Raw genomic sequence first — 15628 nt, forward strand, 5'->3', positions numbered from 1 at the left:
GCCGGCGCCCGGACTATAGATAGTATTCTAATTTCTAGCTATCCCAATAAAATATGATTGATTAATGGCTTAACTTACAAATTTTAATTCTTAATTTCTTATTTCCTTATACTATAACACTAATTACTATTTATCTATCTATCTGTGTATCTCGGGGTTTTTCCTATTTTACGAGTTATTTATTAATTAAAATATAATTATTAAATTAAATTTACCAAAATGATATATTTAGAACTAGTATATATTGTATTGTTACCTCATTGTCATAGGCGCAATTAGAGTAAAAATATTGGGGGAGCTTCAGCCCCTCACATAAATTTTTCAATCTCTGCCTCTCAGAAGCTTTTTTCTACCCTTAAACCTAACCCTCTATAAAAATGTGCTCATTGGATGGCAAGTAAAATTTAAAAAATAAAAAATAAAACAATAATTCACTTTTAACTTTTAAGTATAGGTAACAGATTTAATTAGTTTTTAACATTTTATAATCTTATTTTTCTATTTTTATTAGCAAATGTATTTAAAATAATTTGCAGTTTGCTTTTCTGATACGTCAACAAATCCTAAGAATCGTTCACAGATGTCCATTCCATGGGGATATCTTACACAAATACTTAATTGCTCTTGTTTGTGAGACCTAGTAAGAATAGAAAACTTATTAAATATACAAAAACGTAGTATTAAAAATTCAATTTTTACTTCCAAGGTTGTATTTATTATTTACCGAGCCTCATCGCACGAGATACTGAACATTCCACAATCTATAATTTCTTGTATAATGGTAGATTTAACATTTTCAGCACACGTCTCTATCAGTTCATTTTGTATACTCCAAATTGTATGGTTCAATAAGGTATTTTTATATACATTGCAAAACTCTGGATTATGTTTTGATAAAAATTCACACATTTCTTTAAAATTACCTAGAACAAAAATAAAACAAACAAATTTTAACAATGAAATTCAATTAAATAATTTTAAGGTACATTTTAAATAATATAATAAGTACCCTTATTAACTGATGTCTCATCTTCACGGTGTCCTCTAAACGCTATTCCTTGTCTGCCAAGATATAAAACAATATCAATTAAACATTTAATGTACATTCTATTTGTTTGTATTTCTTTTTGAAGAGCAGTAGACATCTTTGAAATAACATCACCATTTTTCACTGAGTTTTTATAAGCTGACCATCTTAAATTGGCAGTCAAGTGGTGGTCAGAAATTTCATGCAATTTTAATTTTGTTTTTCCTGTTTTTGCATCTCTAGTTCCACTCAACTTTAATAATAGAAATAGGTACATATTATTAATAATACATTTTAAAGATAATATTAAACAATTATGATATATTAATGTAATTTGTAAATCAGTGTATTTAAAATGGTTAAGCTTGCCTTTTTCCAATTATTAAAACCTGTTGTTACGAAAACATCTTCTACATGACCAGAACTTGTTGAAAACATTCTGCAAGGAAAGCAAAAAATAGCATCTTTCTCTATGCTATATTCAAGCCAGTTATACTCCTTGAAATATTTGGAACCAAAAGATCTATTTTGTGATCCAAATGCTGTTTTAGGATAAACCTATATACAATAAATTTATTATTTTACATTTGTTATTAAATATTGAAGAAGAAAAAATATTATAGATTAATATTATTATTATATTATAGAGAGAGGAGTGGTATTGGGTACAAAAAAAAACAGAAAAGGCTAAAAAATGATGGCCCCTTAAAGAAAAATGTCTGGCTATGTGCCTGAGCTAGTACTCTTAAAATTAATATAACTTACCTTTAAAATAGGTTGCACAGGGCCAGAATCTAAGTTACCTAGATCGACAATATCCAACTTATTTCCTTCTTTAGGACTTAATAATGTCGATTGACTTGTCTCATATTCAACTAAAGAATTATTCACATCAGGAGACATAGAAACATCATTATTAGAAGTTGAAATAGTTGTTTCTGAATGACTTGAATTATTTTTTCCTTCATTGATTAGTATACAATCTGATTTTTTTTTTTTTAAATTAAATATCGAAAACATTTTTAGTTTACTAACTTTGAATTTTTTTTTAAAAAAAAAGAAGAAAATTAGGTACCTAATAATGATAGGTAGCCAGGTAGGTAATAACTTTTTTGTTCACTAAATAGCAAATGCCAAAATATTATCACAATCACAAAGCACGATGCACGAATGAACGGAATGAACAAATAATGTGAGTACGTCTGTAGGAATGCAATCGTAATTGAATGGTCAATCTCATATATGGTGGTATATAACTATATAATTGTAATGCTTGTCTGCTAAGGACGGTTTGGTCGTTTGGTATGATCAAATGTTTAATAGCATCAATACAGTTTTGTACTTTCCGTAAATGAGCTATTTATAAATCTACATAATAATATGACGTGACTGTATATTCACACTGGGCGAATGTTCGCGCGTGTTTCCCGTGAAACGAACCCACACGCATGCGTGTCCTGCACGCGAACTATTCGCCTAGTGTACCTTATGGTTATGGCTTATCGTAATTGTCATTAATTGTCAATTGCAGCCACTCGCAAAACGTCCGAGAATGGAAGCTATAAATATAGTCGGGGATAATATTTTGGTTATTGATAATGATATACAGCGGTGCGCTATAATAAGCACGGTCTAGACTATAGAAATAATAGATTTATTATTTAAGACCACGATTATAATATTGTTACTAAAAAAAAATTTATTTTATTCATTTTTTCAGTAGTAATCACATATTTTTTTTATTTATCAATATAATAATATAAAGTTCTGTATGGTTTTTGGGGGGGCTTTGAATGTTTTTGAGGGGGCTTAGCCCCTCCAGCCCCTCTAATTGCGCCTATGCTCATTGTAAACTCTCAGATTAATATACACTTGAAATCATAAAATAGCAAGGCTGGGCAAGTTAACTATTTTTTTTAATTCGTTAAGATGAGTTAATAAAGAAAAAAGTTAAGTTTAAAGTTAAAGTTACCTCTATTTTTTTTAACTTGCAACAGTTACAAGTTACTTAGAAAATAAAAGTAACTTAACTTAGTTAAAAATAAGTTACTTTTTTTACTATAAAATTAATATTTATACTGCCTACCTTTTTTAAGCTAACAAATAACATAATAATTCAATAAATGTCTTAAATATTTTAAATAAATGTATGTAATAAATTTATTTACTGTAGTACTTATATTTGTATATTATACTTTAATCAATGATGAAATCCAATAAAATAATAAAATAATTGTTATGTATTTGTTAACGTAAATGATCCACAACTATACTAAATATTATCTATTAGAATATAATTACTTGATTACACAATATATAAATATATTATATAAAATATTATTTAATTAATAGTAAGAATACAATATTTAATCAAACCATTATTGTATTTTACCATTTTAGTAGACATGCAGTAGTTACCTTAAACCTATTTCTAGTGAGTTGTATTTGCCATTTGGTATATCATATATTCATATGAATATCAAAAGTAAAATAATGCAACCATAAACACTAAGCTTTTCAACATTCATCCTTTAACTATCATTATAATAAAACCATGATTATCAAACATTTCAAAACACAATACTTTCAAGTTTCAAAGAAAGCAGTTTAAAACTATGAAAGCTAGAATGTGAAAAATAATTTTCGACGACAAGGGACAGACTCGGGACATACAATACGACAGTAAAAAATGTGTTCCAAACGGCAAACGCTGTGAGCCTGTCAACGAGTGAACACCAAATAAACAAATAAATAATAACTCGAAATTGTTTTGCCCAAACGTGATGTCATATCATTAAACATGATGGCTACATAATTGTGCCTATACAAGTATAAGATAAGGCGCGTCTACTAGCTTATAAGGTCGAAGGGTCCAACGACATTATTATTCTCAACGTGCACACCGTTCTATTGCGAGTTACTCGAATTTGTTATACGTTACATTTCTCGTGACTTCAATGAAGTTGGACCGCCGACATAATTAATCTCAGCTTCTCAGCGCGCACATCGTATTATTACGAGTTACTGAAACTTGTAATATGTTACTTTTCTCGTGACGACGACGACGACGTCGGACCAAAGTCATAATTAAACTCAGCGCGCACATCAACTTATTACGAGTAACTCGAAATTGATATAAGTTACTTTTCACGTGACGACGACGACGTTGGACGACTGGTATAATTAATCTCAACTCGCACGCCATACTATTACGAGTAACTCTAACTTGTTATACGTTACTTTTCTCGTGATGACAACAAAGTTGGACCGCCGTCATAATTAATCTCAGCGCGCACATCGTACTATTACGAGTTACTGAAACTTGTAATACGTTACTTTTCACGTGACGATGACGACGTTGGATCGCCGACGTAATAAATTTTATAGAGCACGATGTTCTATTGCGAGTTTTTTTTTTTTTTATAAGAAATTTACAATCTGTTCTTAACTAGAACAACAAGCAAATGTACATAGTGAATTTCTATATGAATTTTTTGAGAGAAGCTACCCATTGGTGACACTACCTATTTTTTGTTCTTAAATTTTTAAGTTAAGCTAATTTTAATTTTGAGACAGAAGGTCCCGACACCATCTTCGCTTAAGCCGTCTGGGTGGATTACCTGGAATGGACAAGGTAGATAGTTTTTTAATAAGAGTAGGATTAGGATGAAGAGGTAGTTTGGTGTGAAATCTTTTGTAGTAGCATTTTGCTTCGTCAAGTACTGTTGTTATTCTTAGATCGTTATGGAGCGTAACATTGCAGGATATAAATGTAGGGGCATTTGTGATTTTTCTTAGGGCAATATTTTGAAAAGCTTGAATTTTTTGTATATTTGATTTTTTTGCACTACCCCAGAGCAGGAGCCCGTAGGTCCAGATGGGTTTTAGAAGAGCTTTATATATTATTAATTTGACATTTAGGTTAGTGTGTTTAATCGATTGTTTAATTGTAGCCTTTTTGATTTTATGTGTGGAACCCATGTAAGTCGCCGGTCTAAAAGGAGTCCTAGATATTTTACTGTTTGGGAAGGGGGAATTTGGATTCCGTAAAGATTAACGTTTGGGCATGGAACCTGTTTTAGAGTGAATGTCGTCTGAAGCGATTTATCTTGGTTTACTTTGACTCTCCAATTAGTATACCATTTTTCTATAAGATGTAGGCGATTTTCTAGATTTTCTAGAAGCTATCAGAGGATCTAATTATGATGAATTCTGATGATGAATGATGAAAATTATTGCTTTATCGTCTGCATATTATGCAATTATCGTTTAAGGTGTAGTAGGTTGATCTGATGCATAAATGTTATATAGTATCGGGGAAAGTATGCCTCCTTGAGAAACACCTATTACCAGATTACACGCGAAAAGTTACGAACAACAAATTCGTGTTGCTCGAATGGGGGGGGTGGGTTGATTGGCGCCCGCAGGCAAACGCATTATAAGAAAAAAAAAATTAAACCTTATTTTGAAAAGTTTAATATAAGAATCTGGAGTCTAGTCTAATCTCAAGGAGAATAAATAACTAAACATATGTACCTATATGTCGACGCCAAGATGTAATATAATTTGGTACCTATGTAAAGCGTAGGTACATGAATATCTCGCCGCCGACCAACACACACACACACACACACACACGCAAACAGTCACCATAAAATTGTAGTTTATTTTCGTAGTGTATATTTTTGTATTAATTGTGTGGTTGTGAATTATTATATAATATGTAGATTATAAGAAAATTATCGCCGCCGCCGCCGCACTGGCTGCGCGAATAGTAGATATAGTTAGCACGGCCGCCCAACCAAGCTAGTCTAGTTCCAGTGTGTAAACGATAAGCACAACAGTTTTTCTTATGCTACGCGCGAAAATCGCCGGAAAATTATTATATTTTTTGTGTCGGCGCGAATCGCCACATTTTTTTAAATATATTTTTATATTGTGTAAGGCGCTAATCGCCACTTTATTATAATTTTGTGGGCGCGAATCGCCACTTGTATTATTATAATTGTGTGGGCGCGAATCGCCACATTTATTAATTATTATTATATTTATTTTCCAGTTTCTGTGTGTGTGTGTGCAATCATTTATATAGGCTAGGTTAGGTAGCAGCTGGCCAGCCGAGCACCGACAAAATTGTGAGTTTTTTACTTATATTACTATTATTTATATTTAATAATTTATACGAGCTCATATAGCAGCGTTATATTATATTTTTACCTGTTGGGCCAGGAGGGCCATATTATTATACTTTTTATATACCTTTCTGTTGCTGTGATTTTTATATTATATTGTGGATTTTAAATTATTTGTATATTACAGCAACTTAGTTACCAAAAACCGTGTTACCTTTTATTTTTATTTTAAGTATACACACCACAAACGTACACTAGCACTCTTTAGTTTTGATCGGTGATCCCGTCCACTTCTATCGAGTCGCTATACACACATATACACGCATACACACGGTCGGTCGGTGTCTGAGTGCGCCGCGCGAAGTATTTGGTGACCGGGCGTCACGGCCTATTATTGTGTCGTTCCCGGCCCGTACATATTGGTGACCTCGACGTGATTATATTAATTCGATTTTGTAATTAATATTTTAATATTATCTTATAAACTATTTTACCATAGTTGTTATACTCTTAATTATTTTGCTTATAATAATATTAGCCGTCTTTGATATCAGTGTAACGTATTATTAAGACTGCCGGGCAAGGGGAGTGTAGAGTGTATAAAGCTTCAGCCACAATATTATTATTTACTGCTGAGAAAGAAATATATAAGAGAATATATATATTTATTATTTTTAGTACAGGTTTGCAAAATAGGTATCAAAATTAACTAATTAAATTATCGCTAGCATGTCGTCAGACGAGGCACTGTTGGTTCAGCTAAAAGAGCTTAAGAAGAAGCGAGGCATAGTTAAGGCAGCGCTCACTCGCATGAAAACTTTCGTTCAGAGTTTTGATCCGACGGTAGAAGCTATTTCTCTCTTAGAATTTAGGCAGGAGGAGCTTCCTAAGATAAATCAAAAATTTGACGATATCCAAACTCAGATCGAGCTGATCACAGTTGATGACTTGGATAAGGAGGAGGACGAGCGTGGGAGATTTGAAGTTGAGTTTTTTAGGATTAGATCTACAATACAGGAAATAATCAATACAAAAAACGTTTTCAATAGCAGCGCGCACAGCTCCACCCTTAATATGTCAGCTACTCAAGCGCGTGTACAACTGCCCTCCATAAAACTGCCAGAGTTCCATGGTAATATTCAAGATTGGGAATCGTATTATGATTGCTTCAGGTCTATGGTGCATGAGGACGACAATATCGCACCAGCTCATAAATTTTATTACCTGAGAGCGTCCGTCTTCGGTGCAGCTCTGGACCTCATCAAGACAGTCCCGATGACTGACGCGAATTATGAGGTAGCGATGATGCGACTGAAACAGAGATATGACAATAGGAGTCTAACCATACAATCACACGTTAGGTCGTTATTAGAGTCACCATATGTGGAAAAAGCAACAGCAGCACAACTTCAACAGCTGCATTCGCACGTATGTACCCACGTCGCCGCTCTTAAGGCACTAGATCAGCCAGTTGAGAAATGGGACGCATGGCTAATTACGATAGTCTGTATGCGTTTAGACAAGGACACGTTGCATGGATGGCAGCTCCACCAAAGGAACACACAGCTTCCCAGGTATATTGATCTCGAAGAGTTCCTAGCGAGTCGCTGTGTCGCGATGCAAAATTCTTATACATATCTCCCCTAACCTAAGGAAGTGGAAGAGAACAATGTAGCGACAAAACAGCCAGGGCTGAAGAAGAACATTGGAGCGACGGTGGGAAAAAGAGCACTGGCTGCAACTACAAAGGCATGTGCAGAAGAAGCATGTGCTTGTTGCCTTGAGCCTCATAGATTGTATCAATGCAATAAATTCAAAGATATGTCCCCTTACAAAAGAATAACGCTCGTGCGTGAAAAAAGCCTTTGTTTTAACTGCCTTTCTCCATATCATAGAGTAGATTCATGCAGATCAAAGTTCGGTTGCCAGAAGTGTAAAAGGAGACATAATACTAAACATATGTACCTATAGTAAAAACATCATGATTTAATGATTACTTATAGAGCAAATGATTACAAAAGTTTAAATTTCTGTTCAATAAAATAAATTAGAGTTTAATTATGAAAAAAAAATGGGAATGGAGGTGTGGCGCCCGCAGGCAAGTCTTTTTCAAGAAGCTAAAATAAAAATTTTAAACGTTATAATTTATAATATTAGAATACACACTGTAGTCTGCAGTATGTAATCTCAAGGTAAATATATATGAATAAAAATATTTATATAGTAATATGATCATGATTTAATGATTACTTTTATAGAGCAAATGTTTTTTAAAGTTTAAATATGTGTATTGTGTACACATAAATAAACTAGTTGAATTATAAAATCTAAAGATTATAAATAAATAAATAAAAATATTTATAATACCTAATAACATCATGATTTAATTATTACTTATAGAGCAAATGGTTATAAAAGTATAAATTTGTGTAGAAAAAAATAAATTAGAGTTTAATTATGAAAAAAAAAATTGGGAATGGGAGTGTGGCGCCCGCAGGCAAGTGTTTTTCAAGTAGCAAAAAAAAAAATTTGGATAATAATATAAGAATACACACTAGAGACTGCAGTATGTAATCTCAAGAAGAATAAATAACTTAACATATTTATAGTAATAAGATCATGGTTTAATGATTACTTATAGGGCAAATAGTTATAAAGGTTAAATTCGTGTACACAAAAATAAATTAGTTTAATTATGAAAAAAAAAATGGGAATGGGAGTGTGGCACCCGCAGGCAAGTGTTTTTCAAGTATCAAAAAAAAATTAGAAAATTTATGATATAAGAATACACACTGGAGTCAGCAGTATGTAATCTATCTCAAGGTAAATATATCAATAAAAATTTATAGTAATAAAATCTTGATTTAATGATTACTTATAGGGCAAATATGAAATAGTTGATAAAGTTTAAATTTGTATACACAAAAATAAACTTGAGTTGAATTATTAAAATATGTAAAAATACATTTTGTAACCAAACCAATGACTTCCATCCACAATCTCTAAACTCCCAAAACCAAAAAATTGATGTACAATTATTTGTTCATTGAGAACTTTTTGACAGTACTTGGTTAGACTCTGTTATATATTAAATTTAATCGTTATTCACTGACAATCTTATAATTGAGATAAATTTTATTATTAAATCAACTCCTTTTTATTTAATTAAAAGTTTATTTTGGGAGGCAACGTGAATCAATGCTATAAAATCTCTTTGAAATTGCAAACAATTCTTAAAAATGAGGAAATGAGGCTCTTTATTATGGACTACAGTCATTTTTTTGTTACATTTCAAATTCTATTGTATACATTAATATTATAAAATAAATTATGATCAGGGGACGCTTATTTTACTGTAATAGGTAGTATAGTTAGTCTGTATGAAATACAGGTATAACACTAATATGTTATATACGAGGATTCGTCACTAAGAACCCAGGTGGTCGCCCATCCGAGAACTAGTGACGCCGGTTGATGCGTTAACCTCAGAACAAGTAAGTCACTGCGGTTAACCACCGTCCAAATTTAATTTTTAACCATAGCATATTGTATTATATGAGATATTTAGTACTTGTATATGTCTAATTTTCATAAAGTTCAAGTACGTTTTTTGTTTTTTTATTTAGATAAAAATAATTAATAACAATATGTATGCCACTTAAAATATTGAATAGTTTAGGTTATCAATTAAAATTTTTTTTTAATTTAAAAATGCCTGTATTTCTAAAAAAAATCACCTATCACCTGCAGATCATATTTTTTTCTTTTGTATGGAGATTTGGATTAATTTTTAAAAACTAGTGATAGAAATTGCTTTCAACTTCGTAAAGTAATTCTTATAATTCTCAACTCGATTAAAAAAATTATTTTGTTTTATCTGGACAAATTACTATTAAACGACTTTTTATTTTATGCCATTTTATGTCTACTATAGAACAAGGACTTATTATGCATTGTGCTTATTTTTTTTTTTTTGGAAGCTTCATACTTAAAAAAATTTGATTTGCAAATCATACATTTTAGTTCACTGGTTAATTTACTTCGGTACCCTAAACATTATAATAAACTGATGTATTAATTGCTCTAGAAATACAATTATTTTATTGTAATCTATTAATACATTTATTATTAAATTAAGAGTACCATAGTAAATAAACAAGTGAATCAAATTGTATAATCCACTATAAAATTCCATTTAAAAGTATAGTTGTCATTTTTGAAAAAAATGTTGATTTTGATGCTAGTAAACCGCTTGCTGAGAAATTTTAAAATTGTCCCTCAAAAATTTGCCATTTAAAATTGAAAAAAATGTCTGTGTTATAATTTGTTAAATTTTTACTGACTGTTTGATTTTTTTTTATCATATTTGTACACATAATTTGATAAATTTCTAACAATCTGAATCAATTGTTATTTTCATAAAATTATATAATAAAGGATCGAATGATATTTTTCAAAAATAGAATTAAATAAGGAAAACATAAAACAATTACTCTTCTCTTTAGGTGTGCCCATCTATACTACGATTTCATATTTAGCATTTCGTTAATTAAATTTAACGATGCCGTCACTATGATTTTATCTCGGGTTTCATATTTAACATCTCGTAGAATTAAACTTGACGATGCCGAATTTCCGAGAAGTCTAGGAGTTTGGCCTTCGACAAGTTCGACACAGCTATTGAGATCCTACACAACATAACTGGTTGGCGAAATCGTACGCCCCAGGGACACTTATTACGTACATCTACGTGTATATGCGGTTTTATGTGTTTTAGCGGGACGTCAGTACATAGCAGAACATCATTGTTCGGTATATCAGATTTTGGTTCATTCGCCATATAATTACTGCGTGAGCGCTGTGTTTAATCATTTCGAAACCCATTCGAAAGTTATGTATTTGAGCCAACGACGAGACGCACAAAAAAATAGTTTCGATTGTCAGCGGTCTGACGTCGTTAACGTCCCGCGAAAAGTAACGTATTAAAAGTTAGTGTTATTCACAATATTACGGCCTCATCGCAGTGGTAATTTATTTGTCTCGGTTCGAATGATATACGTCTTTTCCCTTTCGACAAGTCGCACGCAAAACACATTTTTTCGATTGCCAGCGGTCCGACGTAATCATCGTAACACGAAAAGTAACGTATAATATATATGCGTTACACACAATAATATGGCGTGCGCAATGCTATTAATTATATCAGCAATGCTTCTTGGCTTCATCGTCATGTCACGCGACGAGTTACTCGAATATTATGTTATACGTTACTTTTCTCGTGACATAGAAGACGTTGAACCGCCGACATAATGCATCTCAAAGCGCACACCGTACTATTACTACTTTACGAGTTATTTGAATTTGTTATACGTTACTTTTCATGATAACCATAAAGACGTCGGACCGATGACATAATTGAACTCAGCGCACACATAAACTTATTACGAGTAACTCGAAATTGTTATACGTTACTTTTCTTGTGACGACAACGAAGTTGGACTGCCGACATTATTAATCTCAACACTCACGCCGTTCTATTGCGAGTTACTCGAGTTTGTTATACGTGTCGTATACGCCGATCACCTCCATACACAAATAAAAGAACAAATTAATTATAAGCATTTTTATTGAACACTTTGACGTCCAGTGGCGATCGAGTCACACGATCGCCACCTGACTCTGACACTGGTGGTCAGTGGTAATCGAGTCACACGACTCTCGCTAACTGACCCCTTTTCTGTCTTCACATATTATTCCTTAAATATAAATTTTACAATCGAAACAGTATCGGTAATATCGATATTAAGTTTGACCTAGTTAGATTATACTTACTGACTATGCTTAAAGTTATACTAATTTATTTACTTGTAACATTTTCGGCTACGATACGTGCTCCCCGTTTTTCTGTCACTTTTTTTTTGTTTTTCTCGATTTGTTTGAAAACTGTTGGAAAATGTTTATATTGCACCAAGGATATTCACTTTTACATCGGAAACCACCCCCAAAGTTTGAAATTGAAGCATTAGTTCAACTAGATATGCTGTACACAGACACAAAAAAAAAAAAACAAAAAAAAATAAAAACACACATCATTGTAAAATCAATAAATTCATCATTTCGTTCAGAATCTAAAAGGATTCACTACCATACTATATTTGGCAAGATTTCAGTAGTGAAACTGACTATTGCAACAGACATGTCTGACATGAAATTTTTATACATATAAAAACCTATACAATAACATTTAGTCCACAATACGTATTCCGGATTTTCTTATCACTTAAATTAAAATTTTTTTATTACTATAATAAACATAATATACAAATAAATTCGACATCTAAAATAACTGAAAGAAACAAAAAAAAGCCAAAATAAATTGGTTTATTTGGAATAAGAATGGCGTGAATCTAACTTATATATATAAACATTAAATTTCTATCTCGTACCTATATTTAAAAAGAAGTATTTGCTTTAAAACCCTAGCCCTACTTATTATAATTGTCATGACCTTATGATTAACAATATTATTATGCTACGAAGATGTGTTTAATGAGATTGTGGTGGCACATGAATGGCATATTGGTGGCTTTTGCCGTAGATAATTAATTTATGATAATAAATAACAGATTTGTAATTAATTAGGTATTAGTTTCGTATTCGGAGAAAACTTTTGACTTGGAATTTTACAAACTAGCTGTCGATCGACATGGGTGGTACGGAACATTAATGTGTACACTGTATAACTTAATTTTAACTTTAAAAATCAGTACCTAATCAAATGTATTTAAATCAACATTTTTATTTAATAGTTCATAAAGAAATATATTTTAGTAAAAATACGCATGTACTTCTAACATTTAAACACTATCTTGATCGATAATCAAATAAATAAATTTAAAAAAAAAATAATTAAAATAATACCAAGGTACTTTATTTTGTTATACATAATATTAATTTAAAGTTATGCATTATTTCGGTATAGTTATCTCATTTCATTATTGCCCGATGCCCTGCAATGAACAGATTGTATACAAGGGCATCGTTGATATAAAATTAGTATTATAATATAAACCTAGGTATCTATGGATTTCTCTTATTGATTTAGTACAATATATTCCATGGCGATTGTCAAAGTCGTCGCGGAAGACGCAGTCGATTAAATATTCTAACATTTCAATTAGATAGCAAAGTAGAAATGAACGGAAAACATCCTGCTTTCCGTTTAATCTTTTTTTTTTCATAAATCACATTATTTTTAGACTACAATTCAGAAGTAACTGATGCGTTTCCATTTCAGCGTCGGAGTGCATACACGTCGCGGACTCTAACAAAGCCCAAAATAATTGATATTTAAGGTAAGTTTGTTTTAATACCAATTTTTTTGCGGCTCAATATTATAAAAGAATTGAGGTACACGTTCGTACACTTTTACAATGGTGATGTTTGCAAAGAGTTCTTCATCTATGCATTGAAACTAAAAACTACAATAGGTACTTTAAACGTTTAAACATACTTTATATTGTGACTTTTTCAAATATAATAAAATATTCCCTTGAACCCAAAAAGTCAGACTTATTATAGTATTTTACAATTTTTTAAGTAAATTCAAGATTGTCATATTTTGATATGTTATTGCGTTCAGAAATTGATTTTCAGACATACCAAAATATGGCAGTATTGAATTTAAGCTATGTTTATTTTTGTGTCATATTTCCAATTATGGCAGTATTGAACTTTAAATTATTAATGAATAATAAAATATTATTAACTGTTAGTTTTTTTGAAATTTGATTAAAATTGTTGTGTTATAATTTATAATTGTACAGGTAATATATATAAGGATGAAAATTAATCATTTAATAGTTGTAGGTATGTAATCAATATCCTTAAAAATAATTTTCTATAAAACACCAAATAAAAAATAAAATACTACTTGTCTTTAAGCCAATAGGCTTTATTTTTATGTATCAAAGTAACAAATAATATGACAAATTAAAAAAAAATATATATTCTAAACTGAAAATGACTATAAAATTATCAAATGCTTTTGAACAACAAGAGTACACAAGACTATACGATAACATTATGTACGAATTTGAATAATTTATTATTATTTTAATAATATAGGTAATACTTGTTTGAAATACAATGTAAAAAAAAAAGTTACTCATTATAATTATCATGGCCCAATGTTTAATAATATTATGGTACCTATGGCTTTGAAAATAAATAAACAATTAGTCTAATTTTATTATATAAATTAATCACAATCTTCATAGTTTTTTATTATTATTATTATTTTATTAGTATTTGTTATAAGTATTATAAATTTCAGATATTTTTAAGTTTTTATAAAAATGATAAGTATCTGGAATAAGTTTTGCTTTGCGCGATAAAATTAAATCTTTTTTATTTATAAGATTCCAGGCTTTTCAATAAATGCAAATTTCATATGTAATGTATGTTTGATAATTTTATTTTTGAATTTCTATTTTTCTTTAAAACTATAATTTCTTGATAATTTGCTTGCCCATAAGTTGTTTAAATTGTTGTAAAAACAATTTATCAGAGAATTCTTTTTTAACTTTAATTAATTTAATATCTCTCTATAAAACCATTTGACCGATAGTATTTTTATTAATGTTGTTACAAAAATATTTAGTATGACACCTTGTTCTAGTTAAAATGTTATTAAATTCTGATTTTAGACCTTTCTTATGATGTTCCTGAGCTTTTATTTTCCTTCCAGTCCTTGTCCTTAATACTATCATCAAAATCTTCATTATCTAAATCTGTAAACAGAATACAAACTGTGTTATAACATAAAGTTCATATAAACACGAGATCAAGATAAAATTATTATTTACTATTAGAGTCAGTTATTTTATCACACTAAGTTTCCATTAGCACCTATACTAGCTCAATGAAATTTCGTGAACTTTAATTTGATTTGTTTGAATGTGTCATGCGTGGTTTTCAATGGTAAATCGTCTAAAAAAATATTATAATAATATAGCTTGTAAAAAATTACAACTGTGTAGCTGCTAAGTAGTTATTAATTAAATACCTAATTAATAGAATTAATAGATTAATAGAATTAATTACATTCGGTATTTATTAGGGTATATAATATTATATACAATATATACAATAAGCCAACAACTGAAAATTAAATAAAATTTTTACAGATTTATAGGTAAACAATTTTATAATTATTTTATATATTTCTTTTAGATTCTGAGCGGAGCGATGAATGTATTGATTTTACCATGATGTGTGTTTTTTTTTTTTTTTGTGTCTGTCATCAAGTTTTGGGGCAGTAAAAATGCTTCGATTTTTGACTTCAGTACCTCGTTCGATCAGAAAGTGAATCTAGTTGGTACTTTGGGGGGTCAAAATTTTACGCACACTCATTTTTCGACAAAATCGATTTTGGTTTTTGATGTAACATTAAAACAAATGACCATAG

At 30.5% G+C, this 15628-nt stretch overlaps 1 protein-coding gene and 1 long non-coding RNA gene across 2 annotated transcripts in view; both read right to left on the reverse strand.

Moving 5' to 3' along the window:
* Window positions 1-507: 507 nt before the first annotated feature.
* Window positions 508-2717, reverse strand: LOC149054914 (zinc finger MYM-type protein 1-like). The gene is made up of 5 exons (XM_089229471.1): window positions 1793-2717; window positions 1397-1585; window positions 1010-1280; window positions 725-923; window positions 508-637 (listed from the first exon to the last, which is right to left on the reverse strand). Exons 1-5 carry the CDS (start codon window positions 2045-2047, stop codon window positions 508-510), a joined length of 1044 nt encoding a protein of 347 aa, XP_089085597.1. The 5' UTR covers window positions 2048-2717.
* Window positions 2718-14351: 11634 nt separating this feature from the next.
* The window catches only part of LOC149054915 (uncharacterized), a 78342-nt gene continuing 77065 nt past the window's right edge, over window positions 14352-15628 (reverse strand). Inside the window, exons 2-3 of the long non-coding RNA XR_016192223.1 lie at window positions 15027-15150; window positions 14352-14951 (exon numbers count right to left, since the gene is read on the reverse strand). This is a non-coding gene — a long non-coding RNA (uncharacterized LOC149054915). The remainder of the gene's footprint in view (window positions 14952-15026; window positions 15151-15628) is intronic.

Source organism: Diuraphis noxia, unplaced genomic scaffold (assembly GCF_037042655.1).
Source record: "Diuraphis noxia isolate RWA-SAM2 unplaced genomic scaffold, SU_Dnox_SAM2 contig0005, whole genome shotgun sequence".
Taxonomy (NCBI): Eukaryota; Metazoa; Arthropoda; class Insecta; order Hemiptera; family Aphididae; genus Diuraphis; species Diuraphis noxia.